Here is a 23186-nt window from a genome sequence, read left to right on the forward strand (position 1 = left end):
ATAATTCTGAGCAAACCTCCCTTTGTTTTGGTTTCCAGGTGGAGCCCAATACCAAAGTGTTTCCAGCAGTCTTCCTGCAGCCCACGAGCACTTCATTGTTTCAGTTTGAACTTGGGAAGCTGAAGGTATTGGTCAGTCTCCTCATCCAATGGCTATGATAAAAGAAGGCAGCATTGACCATTAGGGGGAAATTTTCTAAGCCTCAGAAAACAAGGGAATCCCTTCTCACCCAGGCCCTGTACTGGGTGCTGAAAGAATTACTTAATGTTAATATAACCCATCATGCAAGGTTTTAATTAAGGCTGGCAAAGCCTTAAAGGTCTCCGGATTGATTTGTCTCTCTTTAGTTCATACTCACCATATTGGTTATCATGGGCCATGTTGCATTATCCAGCAACTGAGCATCTCTGTAGTGCACCTGTCTTTCCCTTTGAATGCCTTTTCTGCCTTGCCCCAGAATGCGATGCCCTTGTCGGCGGCCATATTTAAGAGTGAAGAGAAGAACCCAGTTCCGCAGTGTCCACCTCGGCTGGACGTCCAAACCATCCAGCCCGTGCTCTGGAGCCGCATGCCCAGCAGCTTCCTGAAGGTGGAGACAGAGCGGGTGAGCGAGCGCCATGGCTGGGTGGTGCAGTGCCTGGAGCCCCTGCAGATGATGGCGCTCCACATCCCTGAGGAGAACAGGTAGTGGAGGGACCCACAGAGGAGGGGGCAGGCCTGGGAGGCAGGCAGGAGAAGGGGAGGAGCAGCATCCCCCTTGGCCAGGGGCTCTGCTCTCTTCCCAAAAACCTCAGTGTCTCTTTTCCTTCCTCACTTACATTATTCACTTAGAAATAGCAGAATATCCACTACGATATGCCTGCCACAGGGCCTTCTCTCTGAGTGTCCGAAGTCAGGAGTGTTTCCATCCCTTTAATTAAAAAGCTGTAACGTGACCCTGAAATATATGTCATTAATGACAAGAAGGGAGAAAATGAGGCATGCCTAGTTTGCCTAGAGAACCAGGAATGGGCTCCTGGGCTCCTCTTGGTAAGAAGTACTCCTGGATTATGGCCTGGGTTTAATCCCAGCACTATCACTTTCTGGCCTTGTGGCCTTGGGTAAATGACTCCTATAACTTACCTGTGTTTCCTCATGATACATAAAATACATGACCGCCCAGAGGACTGCAGGGAGAAATAAATGGAATTGTGTAGGTGAATCTACACTAGCATAGTTTCTATATGTAGAAAGAAAGAAATTTTATCGCTAGCCTATTATCACCCCTTGATCTGTTGGACTAAAAACATACAGTAATGGGGGAGCCGGTGGCAGGATTTGATAGCTGCACAGCTCCCATTTAGGTATTCTGCTGGGTCATGGACAGCGGCAAGACAGGCTGGTATAGGGAAGGAGCAGGAAACAAATAGGAGTCCCGCCAAGTACGCCAATTGCAAAGGATCCTCAGATCCGTGGTGAGGAGCAAGACAAAACAGAAAATCTAAGCAAGGATCAGAGGCTGTGCCCTGAGCCCCCCCCAAAAATGAGGGAGCAAGACAGCCTTGTAAATGGGCTTCTAAAGTCAGGAAGGAGAAAGTGAATTGATGATGCCAACTGAACTCAAATTGGAAGGTGTTTTCTCTCGGGACAAGAGTGCAGTTGTGTTTGTTTTCAGGGGAGGGAAGGCCCTGTGGATGACGGTAGATTTGGAGATGATACAGATGATGTGGGTGGTGGATTGACAGAGGGCTTTGCCTACATTTTTTCTCTGATTTTTTTTCATGTTTATTCATTCTTGAAAGACAGAGCACAAGCGGGTGTGGGACAGAGAGAGAGGGAGACACAGAATGCAAACCAGGCTCCAGGCTCTGAACTGTCAGCACAGAGCCCAGCGAGGGGCTCAAACTTATGAACCGTGAGATCATGACCTGAGCCAAAGTCAGACGCTTAACTAACTGAGCCACCCAGGTGGCCCCTTCAGCTATGCCTGAGGCTCTTGTACTGGGGAGCAGAGGATCCCCTTCTACCCACAAATAAGAGGACCAAGTCACCTCTGTCACACACCTGAATGTTTTTCAGTTTTCCATTTGGGAGGGTTTTCCTTAATAAGGAGCACTTTCATATTTGGGAATCCATGTTTTTAAGTCTTTCGGACTTTTGAGACTCGTTGAGTTAGGGAGGATTATCAGGAACTGGGATAAGGACCAGAACTGAGAGAGGAATGATAACCTGTACGGGAGCAGGGGGCAGAGGCTCCTTCATCCTTCTATGCCCTCTGCCCTCATTGAGTTGGGTGCAATCCCTGGGGATTCAAAGAGAAGAACTCTGCTGAGCGCTGGCATATTCTTTTCCAACCATGGAGTGGTTGATGGCTTGTCCTATCCGCAGGTGTGTGGATGTCCTGGAGCTCTGTGAGCAGGAGGACCTGATGCAGTTCCATTACCACACGCTGCGACTCTACAGTGCAGTGTGCGCCCTGGGAAACAGCCGCGTGGCCTATGCCCTATGCGGCCACGTGGATCTCTCCCAGCTGTTCTACGCCATTGACAACAAGTACCTCCCTGGCCTCCTTCGTTCTGGTTTCTATGACCTGCTCATCAGCATCCATCTGGCCAATGCTAAGGAGAGGAAGCTAATGATGAAGAATGAGTACATCATCCCCATCACCAGCACCACCAGAAAAATCCGCCTGTATCCAGATGAGTCCAAGAGACACGGGCTGCCTGGGGTGGGCCTGAGAACGTGCCTCAAGCCAGGGTTCAGGTTCTCCACCCCTTGCTTTGTCGTGACCAGTGAGGAGCACCAGAAGCAGAGCCCTGAGATCCCCTTGGAGATTCTCAAAACAAAGGCACTGAGCATGCTGACGGAGGCAGTGCAGCACAGCGGGGCTCACATCCGGGACCCTGTCGGTGGGTCTGTAGAGTTCCAGTTTGTGCCTGTGCTGAAACTCATCGGGACCCTACTGGTCATGGGGGTGTTTGATGACGATGACGTCAGGCAGATCCTCCTCCTGATCGATCCCTCTGTGTTTGGGGAGCACAGTGGGGAGATGGAGAACAGAGCAGAGAAGGAGGAAGTGACCCAGGTGGAGGAGAAGGCAGTGGAGGCCGGAGAAAAGGCCGGCAAGGAGGCTCCAGTCAAAGGCTTGTTGCAGACCCGACTGCCAGAGTCCGTCAAGCTGCAGGTAACTCAGGGCAGCAAAGATCCTGCCTTTGCAAAGTGCGGGGGGAGGGTGACAGTGCAGCCTGGAGCTAAGGCTGGGACTGAGGGTGCTGGCCTAAACCTGGAGTGTAGTGGAAATACGGATAGAGAACATTCACTGCTCATGATTTTCTCTGGCATGAAATGTACTCCCGAAGTCAAGAGAAAAGTGCTAACCCTTATCAATAAGGCACGTGCCTTAGAATTGTTTTTACGGAACTAGTGATGGATTGGCCCTCGTCTTACCTCTTACCCTTTGGGACTAAATGGCTGCTCTGTGAGCCCCTGTCGGGAAAGGAGGAGGAAGAGCCTTTGGCTGTGGAAAAGACCACACTGGTTCATACGGTGGCCATGCTCATCCCTTGGGCTCATTTGTTGCCATGTACTGATCACCAAGCCTGTGTAGACGTGCTGTCCTGGCATGCAAACAAACTGCCGTCTGAGCTGAGGAGAAGAGGCATGCTCGCTTCGAGCTGCCCCCTTGGCATCACCTAGGAAGCTGCAACGTTTCCTAAGACATAGTCTTACCAGAGGGAAGCTGGCAGCAGCGATACGCTGAAGATGATAACTGTTGTCTTCTGGGCACTGAGAAAAGAGAAATGAAAATGGACAGAGCAGTACAGTCTGTTCCACAAAGTCAGCCTGGCTCGGGCATCCCTGGACCACGTAGCAGCTCTACAGGCTTGCCAAGTCAGTAGCCTCCCAAAGCCTTGGCTTCACAATAATGTAAAATGTGGATGATAATTGAATAAAACGTAATATTCACTTTTATCTTTGAAATACGGTATGAAATATATTTTATCATAAACCGTGTTAGAATAATCTCCAAATGAAGCTCTCTTACCTAATGTGGTGGGATTGGTAGGTGTCAGTTCATCAAAATGTTGTATGTAGAGGAGATACGTAACAAATTTTACACAGATACCTTAAACATTTTTATTAAAACATAAATGTGCTCTTCAGATGTGGAGCTGAGGCTTTTTCTTCCATGTGAGTCCCTGCCTGGCATGTAGAGTCCTTTCTTTTGCATAAATGACACCTGTCACATACAGTGTGATATGCCTGATGGCCAGTTTTGGGGGTATCTTGAAGATAGACTGTAGATTTAGAGGTAATTGGAAAGCAGCCTGAGTGCAGAACACTTGTAGATTTTAAAGATTTTCCCCCAATTTTTTGTAGTTGTCTAACTCACACCCAACTGTGAGTATTTTTTTTTATTTTTTATTTTTTATTTTTTTTTTAATTTTTTCAACGTTTTTATTTATTTTTGGGACAGAGAGAGACAGAGCATGAACGGGGGAGGGGCAGAGAGAGAGGAAGACACAGAATCGGAAACAGGCTCCAGGCTCCGAGCCATCAGCCCAGAGCCTGACGAGGGGCTCGAACTCACGGACTGCGAGATCGTGACCTGGCTGAAGTCGGACGCTTAGAGTATTTTTTTTTTAAAAACAACTTGCCTTTTGCAGATGTTCCTTAGTCTTTGAAGTTAGTTTTCCTATTTCATTGGCACATACAGCTTCTAATCAGATGTGATAACTGTAATCACAAGTGTGACGGGCATGTGCTCTGGGTCCTAGGTCACCTGCAGATATGCCAGAGACTAGCCTGCTAGGTAAGAGCACACCAGGGGCATTATTGTCTCTGCCCAGATGGACTGGAGAGTGTCTGTTAGTCATGCAAGGGGTTATGTGGAGATGGGTTCATAGAACTTACGCCTGAATAAAAGTATCGGGAACACACTGAGGTTTGAAGGAGCAGGTCTGGCAAGTGCCTAACACAGAGTCGGGTGATTAGAGCTCAATAGGTTCTGGCTGCTGTTTTTCTTATTAGTGAAAGTGCAAGTAGCGATAAGATCAGGACTAGTAACAGTCCGAAAGAACTGGTGGCAGACAAAGCAGTGCCAACAAACAAACAAGAAAGAAAGAGAGGGGAACAGAAGTCTCTGGTTCCCATCATCTGGAGCCAGAAGATGCCAGGAAGGAACCAGAGCTCTCCCGTGCAGTTGAGTGCTGGTTTCCATGGGGAGCTTAGAGCCAGGGAAGAATTCTCTTAGGAATGCCGTTCTCACTCTCCACGGGCAGGTTTATTCTGTCTTTGGTGAGCTCGTTTTCCTGTTGTTCTCCTGTCCTTAGGATAAAGGGCTGGTGGCTCGGTTCAAACTGACTTGGATCCAACTAACGGCTCTGTGGTCACTGTGTGACATTGGGCAAGTCACTTAGAGCACCTAAGTCTCAGTGTTAGCCTCCGTAAAATGGGGATGCTAGCTGCTTCACCAATGTCTATGAAGTGTTGTTAAATGAGCATAAATATATGCTTTGGTTGCAGATGTGTGAGCTCCTCAGCTATCTCTGTGACTGTGAGCTGCAGCATCGAGTGGAGGCCATTGTGGCATTTGGCGACATTTATGTCTCTAAGCTCCAGGCAAATCAGAAGTTCCGCTACAACGAGCTCATGCAGGCCTTGAACATGTCTGCAGCCCTGACTGCCCGGAAAACCAGGGAGTTCCGCTCACCCCCCCAGGAGCAGGTGAGAAACTCTTCCTGAGCCTCCATGCCAGTGGGGTGAACTTGAACCTTACAGAGCAGGGCACGTGAAACCTTTATGTGCCTGGGGTGCCCGTGAGAGGTGTGGGCCAGTCAGTGACCCAGCACAGTGCCAGGGGACAGGCCTGGTCTGATGCTAATGGCAGCGAGGAGTATCTGCCAATCATCTTAGATGGGAAAATAACCCATCCAGAAGTGCACACGGGGCGGGGCTTCCTCTCCTCCCTTGCTTGCTCCTACCGGTGCCCTGTCACTGAGTCAAAGACCAGATCCCTGTCATGACCCAGCTTCTACACCAGCAAGGATCCACCATTAGAAGAATGTCTGTCCAGTCCTTGCAGAAGTCACTCCTTTGTATTAGAGATCAAGAGAGCCTGGTCGACGTTTCCTGACTTACGAGAGCAGGTGCACAGACTTCCTCGGCTAAGTGCCCGAAGTGCCTTACCCTGTGACCAAGACCCTCACAAAGCCTCCCAGCCCCCAGAAGCGAGGAAAACAGGACTGGGCAAGTGAGGTCCCTTCTGTGAGGGATTGTCTTCATTTTTGTACAGTACCCCCATCTTGCAGTCAGCCTTGCCCATATGGGGAGACTGCATATGAAATCCCGGTGAGTAACTGGCAGATAGGGGCGGGACACCTTGCAGAACATAGTTGGCATTTGTCCCCCTGTTCCCATGTACATCCTGCAGGCAGCTTGGCCACAGCTCCCTAAGTGTTCAAAACAGATGATCTTTCGGTGAAGAAATTTGCTTTCTGTCTCTGAAACCAGATCTTTGCATCTTCTCTATATTTAATAAGCAGTCTATCCATAAACTGTTGTCAGGTATAATTACCACCATTTGATATTAATGGTACAACTTGGTCCAATTACTTTCCTAACCTATTTGGTAGAACATAGATATTTATATTGACTTAAAAGTGAACCACATATCTTGGCTTTTAAAAGATTCACTTGAATGATGCTGGCCTTGTAAAGACTAGGCAAAGTTTATCATCGCTTTGCTGGAGGCAAACTGAGAAGGCCCTTTGAATTGATGGGAGGAGGTAATTCATACCGTACTGAGGGAAGCGCAGTGAGCCTGGATTACTCTTAAAGGCTTTCCAAATGTTGTCAGGCTGCTTTTGGACTGGCAACCTGTGCAAACATTTCCCAATTCATTGGGCAGATGCTGACTCCTATTTGTGAATAATGGGCAGGAAGAACAATGTGATGCATGGCTCCTTTTCTGGCTCCCCCTTCTCTCGCTGTGTGGCCTTAGGCAATTGCCTTTCTGTGTCTCCCTTTCATCAGCTGCAAAATGAGGATGTTTGTATGTCCCTCCCTCCCTTCTATGGAGGACCCAGGAGATAATTTTTTAGATTGCTTAGTGGGATACTGTCATATGGTAAACATTCTGTAAGTGGAATCATTAGTTTCAGTGTTGGAAGGTTCTTTTGCCTTCTGCCAGTGACCCACTGAGTAGAGTTTATGTATGTTTTCTGAGACATCTGCTTAACCCAGCTAGACCTGCACTGTCTATCTAACACTGTCCTCATGGACACAGCTACTGATCCTATCCTGGCTCCTGGAAGGGCCATGCTGGCTCCCACCTCACCTGCTACCTCCTTACCTTCTCTTCTGCTGTCCCCAGGGCCTGCTATCACTTCCTCCTTTAGCCTTCTCAGTACTCCCCTGGGCAATCATTTCAGACTGGTTTCAGATGGAACTTGAGAAATTCTTCCCTAATGTGTTAGACTAAATGATTCTTGAGCGGATATCAGAATCACCAGAAAGGCTTAATAAAACAGACTGGTGATCTGGGGCTTCTAATTCAGTAGCTCTAGTGTGAGGCCCAGTAATTTTTACTTTTAGCAGGTTTCCAGGTAATACTGATGATGTTGGTCTAGGAATGAAAGGAAAGAAAAGACACTAATTCCTATCAAATTCAGCTGCCCCACCTACCACCCCTCACAGAATGTTCATTTCTAGAAGGAACCAACCAATAGAGCTCTCTAAATAATTCCAAATTGAGTATGGACAAAGGAGGATTCAGATCAATTTCAGGGGATAGCAATGCAAAATTACGTGGAAAATTGGGTGTGTAAGAATTAGAATTTTAAAACAATGATACGATTATCTCATCCTTCTGTAACCTTTGAGGAGAAAGTAAAGGTTTTCAGCCTTGTATCTATATAGGATCAGAGATACGAAAAAAACATATACTTGGGGGATGTAACCAAGTACAAAAATAGGTAAAACTAAGATTAGTCCAGTGGTCATTGGCATATTAGCCAGGCACAATCAGTAAGCCTTTGACTTTAAAAGGGGCATTATTGGGGTACCTGGGTAGCTCAGTTGGTTAGGCTACCAACTCTTGATTTTTGCTCAGGTTATGGTCTCATGGTTCCTGAGTTTGAGCCCCACATTGGACTTTGCACTGACGGTATGGAACCTGCTTGGGCTTAGAGTCTCTGTGTCTCTCTCTCTCTTTCTCTTTCTCTTTCTCTCTTTCTCTCTCTCTCTCTCTCTCTCTCTCTCTCTCTCTCTCTCTCTCTCCCTTCCTCCCTCTCCCCTTCTGCCCCTCCCTGCCTCTCTCTCAAAATGAGTAAACTTAAAGTAGTAGGTAGGTATAAAAGGCATCATTAAAGGGTATGCCCTGTGCAGCAGAAAGTTCAGCTCACTCCACTGTTTTTTTTTAATGTTTATTTATTTTTGAGAGAGAGAGTGCGAGCAGAGGAGGGGCAGAGAGAGAGGGAGATCCAGAATCTGAAGCAGGCTGCAGGGTCTGACCTGTATGCACAGAGCCCAATGTGGGGCTCGAACTCAGAACACTGAGATCATGACCTGAGCCAAAGTCAGACACTAAACTGACTGAGCCACCTAGGTGCCCCACTCCTCTTTTGGTTTTCTGACCTGCCGGCTGGTGGGCCACTGCTTCCCAAGTATTCCACCCACGGCAAGATCTTTCAGCAAAGAATTCAATTTTCTGACTCTGAAACTAGATCCTCAGATCTTATTTTTATTTCATAAACAACCTATCAATCTATGTTGATGTAACTACCATAATTTAACATTGGGGAACAACCACAAAAATTACTTTCCTAACCTATTTTATGGATATTATTTTATTACAGGCAACACTTCCACCAACTTCCAAAAAAACTGTTTGCAGTGGAAGCTTTAAATAAGCGTCTTCCTACCAACATTAAACACAATAAAAGAGATGGTGACGTTTTTTAATGTAGAAATTCTAAACAGAAGGAGAAAGTATCTTTGCCTGGTGTTCAGGTTACACTGCCTGAGGCGAGCAAAGTGGAGAACATCACCCCTAGTTATTGTTTCAGTCCCTCCCAGTATTCACTGCCTTGGGGTCGTGGGTCTTTGGAAAGAATTGAGACATCCTGGAATCTGACCAGGAAATGAATGACCACATCCTTACCAACTTTTCATTAATCTCTGATAGCATTTCTTTGAATTGTTAATGCTGCCGAGCACATACTAATGCTGACTTTGCCAGCAAGAACAGAAATAGCACATTTTCTCATACTGTGTCACAATGAGTATCATACCTTGAAATATCATTTACTTCATCACTACTTCAAGATCACAGTGGATATGAGACTGCCACTAGATCTTTTTGTCCAATAGGTTAATAAACAAGTACATGTTACTATATCACAGATTTCTTTTTTATGGTTTTTGATGACTAAATTTCAATAATGGTTTCTGTATGTAATTTTCTATATTTTATGTTACGTATTCAAAATACTAATTTAAGCAGTAATCGGGTGGGTTTTAACAGACTGTCAGAGTGGTCCATGGCATTAAAACAGTTAAGACTCCCTGAGACAAAACTAAAGGAAAAGATGAGTGTTTAACTACCTGTTAAAACCTGCATGTCAAAAAAAAATTTTTTTTGTAGGTAAAGTTAAAAGCTCACTAAAACCTGGGAAATAGATTTAGAGAACATGTTACAAAGAGTTAATAGTCTAGGGATGTGCAAAATACTGATTAATTTTTTTAATGTTTATTCAGTTTTGAGGGACAGTGATAGAGTGTGAGCATGGGAGGGGCAGAGAGAGAGGGAGATACAGAATCTGAAGCAGGCTCCAGGATCTGAGCTGTCAGCACAGAGCCTGACGCTGGGCTCAAACTCACAAACCGTGAGATCATGATCTGAGCCAAAGTCAGCGGCTTACCGGACTAAGCCACCCAGGCGCCTCCTGATTAATTTTTAAAAAGAAAATTACCCAAAAGAAAAAGGGAGAAAGAACATGAATGGGAAATTTATAAAATACTGAAATGAAAATGGTTCTTATGTGTGGAAAAACAAAATTCAACCTCACCAATTAAATGCAAATTAAAGCAACAGGGATGTGACATTTTTTACCCATTAAATTTGGGAAATATTTGAAAATGTGTTAACTCTCATTACTGTACTGGAGATGGCAAAGTAATACACACTCTTGAATAAATTTGGTTAAAATGCAAATTGTTGTAAGCCTTCTGGAGGGTGATTTGGCAATTCCTATCGAAAGCCATTAAAATGTGCAAACCTTTTGATCCAGTCATGTTGCTTCTAGGAGTTTATCCTTAAAAAAAAAAAAAAAGATCAGAGATGTGAACAAAAATTAGTTAAAAGGAAATTCCAACAAACTTTATTTATTTATTTATTTATTTATAAGAACAAAAAAATGGAAACAATTTAAATATTTAACAGGTCATTAATTTTACACCAATTGCTATTCATCTTATGATAAAATGCAGTGTACCTGTTAACAATCAATAAAAAAAGAAAATGCTGAAGATAAATTGTTAAGTGGGAAATCTGACCTCAGAAATGTTTATCTAGAGTATGCATGCTCTCAATCTACCTACATAAAGCCTGGAAGTTATGAACTAAGTATCATTAAATATGGTTATCTTTGGGTAGTGGGATCACAGTAAGTTTTCTTTAGGTATTTCCAAATTGTGTGCAGTTAATAAATTACCATTATAATCAGAGAAAAGGTGAAAGCTACTTTTAAGTATGGTCATCTTTACAAAAAAGTTTGAGGTAGATAAAATTTGCAAAGAATGTTAGGTGTCTAAGGCAGGATCTGAGTTCTTTGGCCAACACCGAGAACCACTTACCCATTCTTCTTTGTCCCTCAAAGATCAACATGCTTCTTAACTTTCAACTGGGAGAGAATTGCCCCTGCCCAGAAGAGATCCGAGAGGAGCTATATGACTTCCATGAGGACCTTCTCATTCACTGTGGTGAGCTTCTGAGATGAAAGCTTTATCAAAGACAAGTCTGTTCCCCGATTCCTTCACTAGAAGCTAGTGGGGGTTGGGAAGACAGTTTTGTATTTAAAAGTGCGGTTGACCCTTTTTAATATTATTTTTGCTTCCCTACCCTTATGTTCATCTGTTTTGTATCTTAAATTCCACATGTGAGTGAAGTCATATGTTTGTCTTCCTCTGACTAATTTTGCTTAGCATAATGCCCTCTAGTTCCATCCGCGTTGTTGCAAATGGCAAGATTTCATTCTTTTTGATTGTTGAGTAATAGGGGTTTGAGCTATGTGAGTCCATTTGTAATGCGGGATTTTTTTCCATAAATAGAGTGCAGTACTCGAAGTGTATTTTCTCTTCCTTATGATTTTCTTAATAATATTTTCTTTCTCTGGTTTAATTTATTATAAGAATACAGTATATGACACATATCACATTTAAAAATGCATGTTAGTTGACTGTTTATGTTATCAGTAAGGCTTTCCCATCAGGAGTATGCTATTCATAGTTAAGTTGTAGAGGGTCAGAGTTATATGTGGATTTTCTACTGTGTGGGTGAATGGTGCCCCTAACCCCTGCATTGTTCGAGGGTTAACTGTACAATTCTAACTGCTCAAGAAATGATTCTGCCTGGACTACTGGGGTCAGAGAAGATACAGAAAATAATTCTGGCATATATGCCATATCCATATATGGTGGAAACTCCTTCTACCAAGAAGAAATTTTGTTGAAATAGAAGAGAGTGAACAGGGTCTCTGAAGAAGGAAAATAACTGTTAACTTGTGTAAACTTCACCCACTTTACTTAGATGGTTGGACTCTGCTCCCAGGTGAACCAAGATTCTGATCTCCTTTGCTTCTTATCTTTTGCAGTGATATAAATATGATAATGTATGCCCTTAACAATTGTGAACCACAGTCCCTACTTTAATACATAACTATTTTAAATAACAATTGTAAGCCTGCAGTCCCTCCTTTAATACGTAACTGCTGATTTTAAATTGTTCTCAGCATTTGTGCTGCTTGTACATGGATGGATTGACTAATATATGGAAAATAAGTGGTATTTGCATAGGAAATGACTCACTGTTAACTCTTTCTGGATGCTTTAGAGCCCTTTTAGGGTACAGGTTAGAATAAGTTAAATTTAGGGGCACCTGGGTAGCTCAGTCAATTAAAGCATCCAGCTAACTCTTGGTTTTGACTCAGGTCATAAACTCATGGTTCAAGGGATTAAGCCCTGCATCAGTCTCCGTGCTGACAGCACAGAGCCAGCTTGTTCCCTCTCTCTCTCTCTCAAAATAAATAAATAAACTTCAAAAAAAAAAAAAGAGTTGATTTTAGGGTTTGAAATTACTTGGTGTTTTTGTGTGTAAGGAATTATCTTTTTAAAATACTTTCCAAAAAGACATCCTGTAGGTAAATAATTATGGGAGGCTGCCTATAGCATCTTGAGAAAGTTCCAGAAGGTTAGGAAGCAGAGATTTATGTTCTTTCAATCTTACGGTGGTTATTTTTATGTACTGTTCAAGATTTTCACTCTGTTCTGTGACTTGCTAGGTGTTCCCCTGGAGGAGGAAGAAGAGGAGGAGGAAGACACATCCTGGGCTGGGAAACTCCGTGCCTTGGTGTGTAAAATCAAAGGCCCTACCAAGCCTGCGAAGGAACAGCCAACAGAGGAGGAAGAGAGATGCCCTAGTAAGTGACCATGCCTTTCAGTCCTCCTGACACAGTGCTCTTCTTTGACATAATGAAGAGAATTGGCTTTCTGACAAATGCTGTGTAAGAGGTGGACTGTCTAAGCTTCAAAGGAGGCATCTGGGCATTCTTTTATAATTGGTGGTGGTTACTGTGTATTTGGAGCTATGCTTTTCTAATTTAAAGACCTTACTTTTAGAGCCTTTTGAAACCTGAGGGATCTGTTACTTTGGCTCTGCTCTTGTCTGTCTGGTTAAAAATGCCTATAAACAGATTTCTGTTCTTCTTTCTTTTAGGTTTCCATGGTCTCTGTCCTTCAATCATTGTTGTTTCAATCATTTGCAATGTTTCCTTAGAATTGCAAATTGCCCCAGTGAGGAAAAATAATAATATGAGGGGAGTAAAGGAAATAGGATGTGGGCTTTGGGGGTTGTTTTTGGGGTTTGGGCAATGATTTTCATAATGTAGCATCCTAGAGGACTTTGACCTTCCATTTTTCAACAATCCCAAACCTTGTCCAAATTCATTTCTCTAAGCCTTATAGTAGATGTGACTCCTACTGGTGTGACTCATGTTGAAACAAGATTATAATTTGTTCTATAGGGAAGTGTACTGTCCATAAACCATTAACGTTTTAAGAAGAAGACTGTGTATTATATATAATCAATATGCTCTTCCATCCAAAATTCTGCAAATATTTCATTTGTCTAAAGAAGAAGGAACTTCTGAGGTTTAACATAATTGCCTTTTATCTTGTTCCTGTTCCTATCCATTTTAAGTTTATTTATTTATTTTGAGGGGGACAGAGAGCACAGGGGAGGGGCAGAGAGAGAATTCCAAGCAGGCTCTGTGCTGTCAGTGTAGATCCCAATCCAGGGCTCAAACTCATGAACCATGAGATCATGACCTGAGCCAAAATCAAGAGTTGGATGCTTAACCGACTGAGCCACCCAGGCATCCCTATTCTTAACCATTTTAAAACATGCTTTCAAATCATAGACTAGAGCAATAGACTGTCAAGCTGTGATTGGTTTGTCTGAAAACTCTACTTTGGGGTTCATACATCTTATTGCCCTTTCTATTGACCTTTCATCTTTGTCAGAATATCTCTGAAGGGAAAGAATCCTCACCATTTTTTCAGCACAAGTGTTAAAACCTCTGGAAAAGAGTACAGGATACTTGGAAGCAGTCATACTGCCAACCCTTAATCAGTGCTCTCCATCACCATATTTCTATGGGTGGGACTTTGATAAGGGCATGCCAGCAGGATTCTAAAAGCACAAAAGTGAGTTTAGATTCCCTTTGTGGTTACTGCCAAAGCAGAACTAAAAATAGGCTGAGCTGACCCATATTACCTGCTGTGAGTCTATTTTGGAAGCGGATGCTTCTAATATAATGTGTCACCACTAGGGGTCCCACGAGGTGACCATTTCATATGAGGTAAGTGGAGTCAGTCAGATGAAATCACTTGACTGTGTGAAGTCTCCCTAACTCTAAGAATGGTGTCCAGGCTCCACAGATTGCTACCTCGGGACTTAGTCTGGAAGACCATATTCTGCCTGTTCTGATAGAATGTGCAAGCAAGGTCGCTCCAGTGTGAGAGTTCACGTCTTCTCCTCATGCTGCTTCCCTTCCAGAAGGAGAGTTGTGAGGGGCTCGCATATTGTGTCCTAAGTGTCCTATCCTGGATTTCGAGAAATAGATATGAAGGTGGTCAAGCGTATCTAGTTGTCACCATGTGGGTCCTCTTCCAAATGTTCCAGAGACATAAAGCCTCTCACACAGGCCGGACATATGAGGAGAAAATCTTGGGAATGGTTTAACTGCCACACCACTGAAATTGGAGACAGTGTTTCTGAATACATAGCCAGTTGCGATAAAAGGGTCAAAATACTTTCTGGTATTAGTAACTTTGTCCACGTTATTACGTTATTACATGACTGTTCTTACCCTTACAATTGATAACATCCTGAAATTACAGAGAATAACATGGGATAGGGAATTAACAATTCCTCAAGTACTTCACATGTTATTAGTTTATTACTGGTGGTTTTTTTTCACTCTTCTATTGTGTAGTTGATGAAAATAGAGCTCTGAAGAATGAAGGGATACTTGTTCATTCATTTACTCTTGCCACCACTCCCTGGTTCCAGAAAACTTTCCAGGTGACTGAATGTCACTGGCACAAGGTAACTGAGCTGAGTAAAGCCATGGCTTGCTTCACGTTTTCTGGCTCTGGTTCCGTGCTCTTTCCATTGTCCCGTGAAGCCTCCGACATAGCTATGGCATACCCAATGGCTTTTTAAAGCCATCATCTTTTTATCTGGCTTACTGCACCTGTGAGGTAACTCGTGCTTGTGACCCAACGGAAGTCAGAATTCTAACATGCCCAAGTTGACCAAGCCAAAGTTCTGCACTCGGAGGGTTCAGGATAGGTGGTACACTTCCTCCTCTATGAGCGGTTGGTGTTGGCCAACTGACCTGCAGGAAAACCTCACTTTCTCTAGAAAAGAGAAATAAACAGGGTCCTGAGCTTCATGAGAATCCTGCTAGCTGGCTCAGAGTTCCAAGGATCTGCTTAAACTAACTCTAAGCCATATTGTTGATGAAAGCTGTTACAATCTTTATTAAAAGATCATATGATAATAAAGAAGTAAAAAAGACCCAACAGTAGCAGCCTGCCATACTAAGTCACATTTCTCTGGCATATCCTAATCCAGCAAATTCCCGAGAAAATCTTTTGCCTGTTCTGAGCCAGGGCTTCTCACACATGACAGTTTAAGCAAGGTTTCTTGAATATAAATGTGTTGCCACTGAGTTACTCCTCCAGAAGAGACCAACCTGCTGTTTCCGCTAAATTCTGAAATTAACAAAATGAAGATCACCTGTCACTTTCCTGCTCCAAGTTGGTGGGTTCCCCTCTCTCTCATTCACTGAATGCCTTCCTGAAGCGTGGAGGTTTTTCCATTATCTTCTCTCTACAAAGAAAGCTGCTACTTGTGTCCACTCTTGCCCCATTACCGAACAGCCTAAGAACCCAAACCGAAATTCTCTCCTGTCTAAATGCTCCAGCTTACTGAGTGCTGAGGAAGGGAAAATCCTACTGTTCACTACAAAAATAAGTCCTGGAGCCCAGCTACGCAAAGTGAGATAATTCAGTGATAGATGCATCTGTGGCACTCAGGCAATATTTGTAAGCCTGTTCAGATTCTGTCCCACAAGCCTCTCCCCATGATGTACATGCACAGACACCTCCTCTGTGAAGTCTTTCTTTCAACCTCATCCTCCGTCCTTCTGCCCCAGCCATTCCACAGAATTTCTCACGGGGCCTGTATGACCTTCTGCTTTACGTGGAATGTCTCTGTCCCTGTTTTCTTTCTTCACTGGGTCTTTGTGCCACATTTAATTCATTGTCACAAATCTTTCCTTTCTGACCTCCAGTATATGTTAGTCATAGGCTCGTAAAGATGATGAAAATAAGGACCTTCTGAACAAAGGAGGAAATGGGTTTGGGCAGGAAACTCAATGTAATCATGAGTGTGGCTATGGTAGAATAAAAGTGCAGATAAAATACAGGAGGTGGCCAGAGGAGGAATTGGGAAAATGTCCATAAAGAACATAGATCAGTAGATAAGATAAGGGACAGACATTTTTTAAAAGAATTTTTAAATGTTTGTTTTTGAGACAGAGAGAGAGACAAGAGTGTGGACCAAGAAAGGGCAGAGAGAATGTGGGAGACACAGACTCCGAAGCAGGCTCCAGGCGCTAGCTGTCAGCACAGAGCCCGACACGGGGCTCGAACCCATGAACCGTGAGGTCATGATCTGAGCCGAAGTCTAGTGCTTAACTGACTGAGACACCCAGGTGCCCCAAGAAGGGGCAGACATTGTTGATGAAAAGATCAGCTTCAGCGAGGGTCCCCACGAGAAAAGTTCAGGTCATAGTCCAGGAGCAGCAACCAGTTGAGGTTGGTTGAATTCTAAAAGGAAAAGAATGGGGTAGAGGGTAGTAGAGTGGTGTTAGGACAGAGTGGCTTGAAAATCCAATCACTCAACTACAGTTAGCCTTAGAGTGTGACCTATCACTTGTATCCAGTTGCAGGGAGGGAGGGGTTAACATTTACACGTACCCGCTGTGTCCTGAGCCTTGGGTGAAGCAGTTCTCTGTTACCTCATGTAATTTTCACAATAGGCAGTAGCTGAAGTAGATGATTTTATTCCTATTTTCTAATTGAAGAAACTGAAGAGTGAAGTTTCTTAATCTTCTTAAAACTGAAGTTCCTTAATTCTAAGCAACTTTATAGGGTCACACAGTAGTGGCATTAAAGTTCAAACCATTGTCACCTGAGTCTAGTTGCCATCCATATTATTTATATAATAATATCCTGCTCCCCCCCCCCACCCCCCACCATGCAGTGGCTATGAAAGGTCTTTGAGGACTAAATTATTCATTTACTCAAAGTAGTAAGGTAGTTAGGAGCATAGGGCTCTAGACTTAGGCCACCTGGTCTTAAATTCTTGCTCTGCCACACAATCTCGATAAGACTGAGCATGTGATGGCCTCTCTGTGCCTCAGTTGTCTCATCTGTAAAACGGACATGGCACTAATACCTTACTTAGTTGACATGAAGATTAAATTAGTTAAAAATTCAAAGTATTTTTAAGTGTGACTGGCATAGAGTATGCACTTAATTTTAACTATATTTGGCATTAAGACGTTTGGGGATGCCTGGATGGCTGGTCAGTTAAGCATCTGACTCTTGATTTCAGCTCGGGTCATGATCTCACAGTTGGTGAGATCAAGCCCCATGTCGGGCTCTGTGCTTACAACATAGAGCCTGCTTGGGATTCTCTCTCTCTCCCTCTCTGCCCCTCTCCTGCTTCTGTGCTCACTAGCACACGCTCCCTCTCTCTCTCTCAAAAATAAATTTAAAAAATGGTAATCACTTACCATTTCTCAGGCACTGTATCACACACTAGTTAATTCTGCTTTAACAGGATAGGAATCTAAAGGATTGCAGTGCAGGGTCACTGGAGGCATGGAGCCCATGAGATGTCATTGCAGTGCTCTAGATGAGAAGCTCCAAGGACTTGAATTAAGGATGGTGTGGTGGGTAAGATAATGGCCCCAACAATGTCCCCGTCCTAATTCCTGGAACCTATGTATTAAATGGTAAAGGAAAATTTAGGGTGCAGACACAGTTAAGGCTGTTAATTAGCTGACCTTAAAATAAAGAAATCTCCTGGATTACTGGAGTAGACCTAAAATAATCACAAGGCATTGTGGTAGACACTTCACGTTAGCTCACCTGATGTGAGCTATGGAGAGAGAAGCAAAATAATTTGGACAAGGTTTCTACACCAAGTTAGAACTGGCCCAGACTGGGATCATGTTCCATGCCCAGGGCCCACACTCTTTCAGAGCACCGTGTAGGGGTGCCTGGGACGGGGCCGTGAGGGTGGCAGGACAGGGGTGGGGAGCACAGACCTTGAGGACCTATGGTCTATAGCTCACCTCATCCTCGGTCTATTCTCCAGACTGAATACACACAGGAACTGAAATAAAAGTGATTCCATTGCTTTTCTAGAAGAGTCAAGACAGAGACCTCAGGGCCCCGAGCCCTTCGCTGTCCGGTTTCCGCCCCATCTTCATGTCAGGGATTTCCTTCCCAAACACACGAGCAGCCGCAGCTGTTCTCTGTGCTCTTCTCCCCGGCGTCGTCATTGGTCATTTAATCTCTGGAATGTTTTTGAGAAAGTGATTATGAGGCTGGTTGACTGATTCCAAAAACAACAGGCTAATTATCTCCGTATGATGGATGAGACCCCAGGGGGCAGCAGAGATGGAGTGGCAGCAGCCAGCCGCACTGCTCAAGCCCAGTGCGCTGGCGGCTGGCGGGGCGGCCTCAGGGGCCAACGGCGTGTCTGGCTGGCTGGGGAAACGGTCCTGGGGGTGCAGCACTTTGCTTCCACGCTTGTCTCCACCCTCCCCGATGGGAGGCTCTGGCCAAGGCAGAAAACCGCTGAGGAGGGAAATTTAGAAATGGGTTTAGCAGAAATATACATCAGCCATGTGGCCATCCACACACAGCCTTCCCTGAGAGCCACGTTCAAGGGCAGCCGGGCCAGCCTGACTGGGGGGATTGTGGGGTTCACACCAGTTGTGCATAGAGGCATGAGGCGCCATCTCCAGTGCTGCTCGTCCCGTGCAGCACGCCCAGCCATGGCCGCCTCGGCAGACCCCCTAGTTACAGGAGTCCTGTAACTAGTAGTTACAGGTTTGTTTCTTAAATTGAATTGCTTCTTTGCATAAAGAAAGGATAGAGTGAGGATCAGGCTAACATGGCCCTCACTGTAGGGGAAACTCAGCCCCTGCCACATCTGTCTTCTCTTACACAGTGGTTGTAAGGAATAAATGACGGGGCGCCTGGGTGGCTCAGTTCGTTGAGTGTCTGGCTCTTGATTTCAGCTCGGGTCATGATCCCGGGGTGGTGGGATGGAGCCTGGTGTCAGGCTGGAGGTTCTCTCTCTCCCTCTGTCCCTCTCGCTCTCTGTCCTTCCCCTGCTCATGCATGCCAAATCAATCAATCAATCAAATGTCTACCTTAACCAAAAAGGAATAAACGATAACTCAGGTACAGCATTTAGCACAGGGTCTGATGCACAGGAAGCTCTTAGTGAACATTGGCTATAATTTCTGTGATAAGAACTAGAATGTTTTAGCAGGCAGCTTGAACTTGTACCCTATTCCCCTGCCAATAGAGGAGACAGGTGTACACATCCAAAAATTAAATACAGAGCTCAGATGAAGGGAGGCTGGGTGCCCTCACGGGTTGTCCGGGGCCGGCCTTGGACCATCGCATGCCGTTCGCTGGGTCTCTGGCAGCGGTGTCCTGATGAGTAAATGGAGAAAGGAGCAGCTCCAAGAACAGTGCTCCAGACTGTCTTTACAGGCTTCTCCCTTTCAGGTTTCCAGAAAGCCTCGTCATCTTGTCCTCCACGATCCCGGTAATATTCTCGTTCCAGTGAAACTAAGCAAAAGTGGCACTGACTGTACCTCCTGGGCCAGGGAGGCCCCGGGAAGGCACAGAGAAATTAGCGTGATGAATTTTCCAAGTCTCCTCAGAGTCCGTGGGTTTAACTTTCTCCCTGACCTTCACCGCTAATAAATAGTAGGTGTTTGGCCACTTTGTGAAGCAGACCAGACTTTCAGCCCAGAGGGAAGCTCTGGGGCACAGAGCACAGAGGGCATGAGACCTTCATATTCAGTCTTACCCACTAAATCAAGAGGGTGTTACTGTGCTCTCGGACCCCTGACGGGGGAAAGGTCCTTTCTCTGTCAGCATTCAAGACAGCCGTCAAAAGAGCCATCAAGCTGCCACCACTCATCTCCCCCATGTGAGTGATTCATGGTATACGGTGATGCCTCAGCCCTGGCCATTTGCTGTGGTCAGTGACCGCTGGATTTTAAGATTTTGTTTTATTTCTTTGATCTCCAGCTTTACTATTAATAAAAGCAAGCTGGGTGTCATCCTGATATGACAGGTGGGCACTAGAAAGTGGGGGTAAAATTCTTGGTGCTCATTGCTTTAACCCAGTGAACCTGGTAAAATTTGCCATTTTAATAAATTAGTACAACCCTTTCCAATAGTTCAACAGGTCAGGTAAACATAGAGTTCTAGAGTATTAAGCCACCTGTGACTTGGTAGAAATGCATAGGGACGCAGAGAGGTAAAGTGACTCGACCGAGGTAACACAGCCAGAGCCAGAACAAAGAAGCCAGCACTCTTGTCACCACATCAGCTGTCCATTCATTTCCTTCAGCATGAACTTTCTTTTGCTAACTTGATTTTATTGGTGAAGAGATCAAAGCTCTGGGAATGTGAATAATCTTCCTAGCTCAGCATCAGCTACAAAAAGACCCAAAGCTTTATGTTTTTATTTATTTCTGAATCCACATCATTGTTTAAAAGAGCATCTAGGCAGTATAATATAAATTTAAAGCAGTAATAAGGGTAGGTATTTTTCCAGATTTTGTGAAGCTATAGAAAGGAAGCAGCTCTCAGCCAGAAAAGTAGATGAGTTTAGATTCCAGCAGCCGAGGTTTGGATCCCAGCTCTGTCATTTACGAAGTGTGATGTTGGGCCAGTTTCTAAACCTCCATATGTTTCCATTTCCTTGTCTGCAAAATGAGAATAATGATGCCCCTACCTCATGGGAGCAGGGAGATAAGGATTCTGTGAAATACTGCTCAGTGTAATGTTCCAGTACTTAGAGGTTGGTATGCCTCCCAGCTTCTGAAGCGGATATACAAAGTGTGAGTCCTAAGAACTTGGTCTCCACATTTATTATTCCAGATGTTTGCAGCAAAACAGAACAGAAAATCCAACTCCGGTAGAGTAGCCGGTAAAAGACTTCCTGGACTGGTGTACCTGGAAGGTAGATATGGAGCCAGCCAGCAGGTTGAGTGAAACCCGTGGCTTTGCTCCTTCTTCCCACAGCTGCTCCTGTTCTAGCTCTGCCCTCAGGCTGGCAGCAGGGTGGGGGCTGCAACTCTCGGCCTCATATCCACGTGCCACAGTGTCCAAGGGAAAAGCAAGACCATTTCTCCTGCCCAGGTATTGGAAGCAAGGATTCTGAGATTACCTTTGATCGGAGAACTTGGTCGCGGGCCAGCTTACGAACCATTGAGCATGACCTAGAAAATAAAATGTGCTGGATGATGGATGTCAGCAGAGCCTACCTGTGGAGTGGGATTGGGTCAGTGTTCATGGGCCATAAGAGGGAGAGGCAGATAGCTATGCAAAATCAAGTTCTGTTAAGAAGAAAGAAGGAGATGGGGCACCCGGGTGGCTCAGTCGATTAAGCATCCGACTTCGGCTCAAGTCATGATCTCACGATTCATGGGTTCCAGCCCCACATCGGGCTCTGTGCTGACAGCTGGGAGCCTAGAGCCTGCTTCAGATTCTGTGTCTCCCTCTCTCTCTCTGCCTGCCCCCTGCTCTCTCTCTCTCTGCCCCTCTCTCACGTGCTATCTCTCTTTAAAAATAAACGTTAAAAAAATTTTTTTAAAGGAAGGAGCAAATGGATTCTTGATATGTGGTTAGGAATATTCACGGCTGTCATCTTCCATTACTCAGTGGTTAGTGCTGGAATGCAGGCAGTTCTAGCTCTTGACGTCCAGAGGGAGAGTAGAGGCCACAAAGCTGTGTTACAGGAACTAAGGAACGTGACCTCTGCACTCTGTGTACATTATCTGATGGGCCATAGCAGTTGTGCAATTGGTGCTTTCTGCATTTAATGTTGTTCTGGTTTGACGCAAGCTCTGGGCAAGACCCAGGCAGACCTCAAGGTGTTGGTAGCCCTGTCACTCCGGTTCCCTCAGCAAAAACAGAACTGGATCTCTCTCAGGACCCAGCTTCTGTGAGCTCTTCTGTAGCAGCTTGGTCACTGAGCCTCTCCAGTCTGATCTGGAGAGCTTCAAGTAATCTCAACCAGGACTTTGTACCAGTGGGAGTATATTAGTTCTCTAATATATGGCAATGAATTACCGTGAACTTAATGGCTTCACACAATGCGAATTTATTATCACCGAGTTCTGGAGGTCACGAGTCTAAAATGGGTTAGTAGTATCGCATTCCTTCTGGATGCTCTAGGAGAAGATCCATTTCTTGAATTTGCCACATCTCAAAGGCTACCTGCATTGACTAGTGGCTCTTTCCAGCAATGGTACCAGTGCAATCTCTTCTGTCATCACAGCTCCTTCTAGGACTTTGACCCTCCTGCCTCCTTCTTAGAAGAACCCTTGTGATTATCCTGAGCCCACCTGAGTAATAATTCAGGATAATCTCCCCATCTCAAGGCCCTTAATTTAATCACAAACGCAAAGTGCCTTTTGCCATCTAAGGTAATATATTCACAGGTTCTGAGAATTAGGAGATGAACATTTTGGGGAGGTCATTCTTCAGCCCACCACAGGGGAAGAAAGCAGAGGTCAAAATACATGCATTCTTTATGCTTGGAAATGATCTACCACCTGTCAATGCCTCCAGAGCATTTACAGCATATCACAAGCTGACTTTTTAATCACCTAGAATTTAAAAATAAGTGCACATAATTTAGATGCACATAATTATTTTTCTTTTCCCATTGTAAGCAAGAGTATTATAAATTGCTTTCTAAGTTGAAACTAAGTACAGTGCAATTGTGTTTGCTCCCTCTTGTCAACATAATTGGAAGATGTTTTCTTCCAAACTGACCCAGATGGAAGAACACACTCACAGAAATGTAACACCAGCTTAGGTTTGGGATCTGTAAGCTTCAGGGATTTGCTTTGCCAGTGGCCAACATCTGCTCTTTGATAATAAGCGTGTATTTCAGGACACGATGGCCACTTGGACTGTGATCTAAATTTAGAGATGAAAAGGAAGGATTCTTTCCAGACCTCAGTAGCCTAAAAACTTAAACCTGTACCATGAGAATAGATGATCTTTTTCTCATTGGAATTGCA

At 44.5% G+C, this 23186-nt stretch overlaps 1 protein-coding gene across 1 annotated transcript in view; it reads left to right on the forward strand.

Moving 5' to 3' along the window:
• Positions 1–23186, forward strand: part of RYR3 (ryanodine receptor 3) — a 368605-nt gene that overhangs the window by 187978 nt on the left and 157441 nt on the right. Inside the window, exons 33-38 of the mRNA XM_047863199.1 lie at positions 39–125; positions 458–684; positions 2368–3163; positions 5506–5706; positions 10860–10962; positions 12540–12677. Of these exons, the coding sequence (XP_047719155.1) occupies positions 39–125; positions 458–684; positions 2368–3163; positions 5506–5706; positions 10860–10962; positions 12540–12677 (1552 nt within the window). The remainder of the gene's footprint in view (positions 1–38; positions 126–457; positions 685–2367; positions 3164–5505; positions 5707–10859; positions 10963–12539; positions 12678–23186) is intronic.

This window comes from Prionailurus viverrinus, chromosome B3 (genome assembly GCF_022837055.1).
Source record: "Prionailurus viverrinus isolate Anna chromosome B3, UM_Priviv_1.0, whole genome shotgun sequence".
Classification (NCBI taxonomy): domain Eukaryota; kingdom Metazoa; phylum Chordata; class Mammalia; order Carnivora; family Felidae; genus Prionailurus; species Prionailurus viverrinus.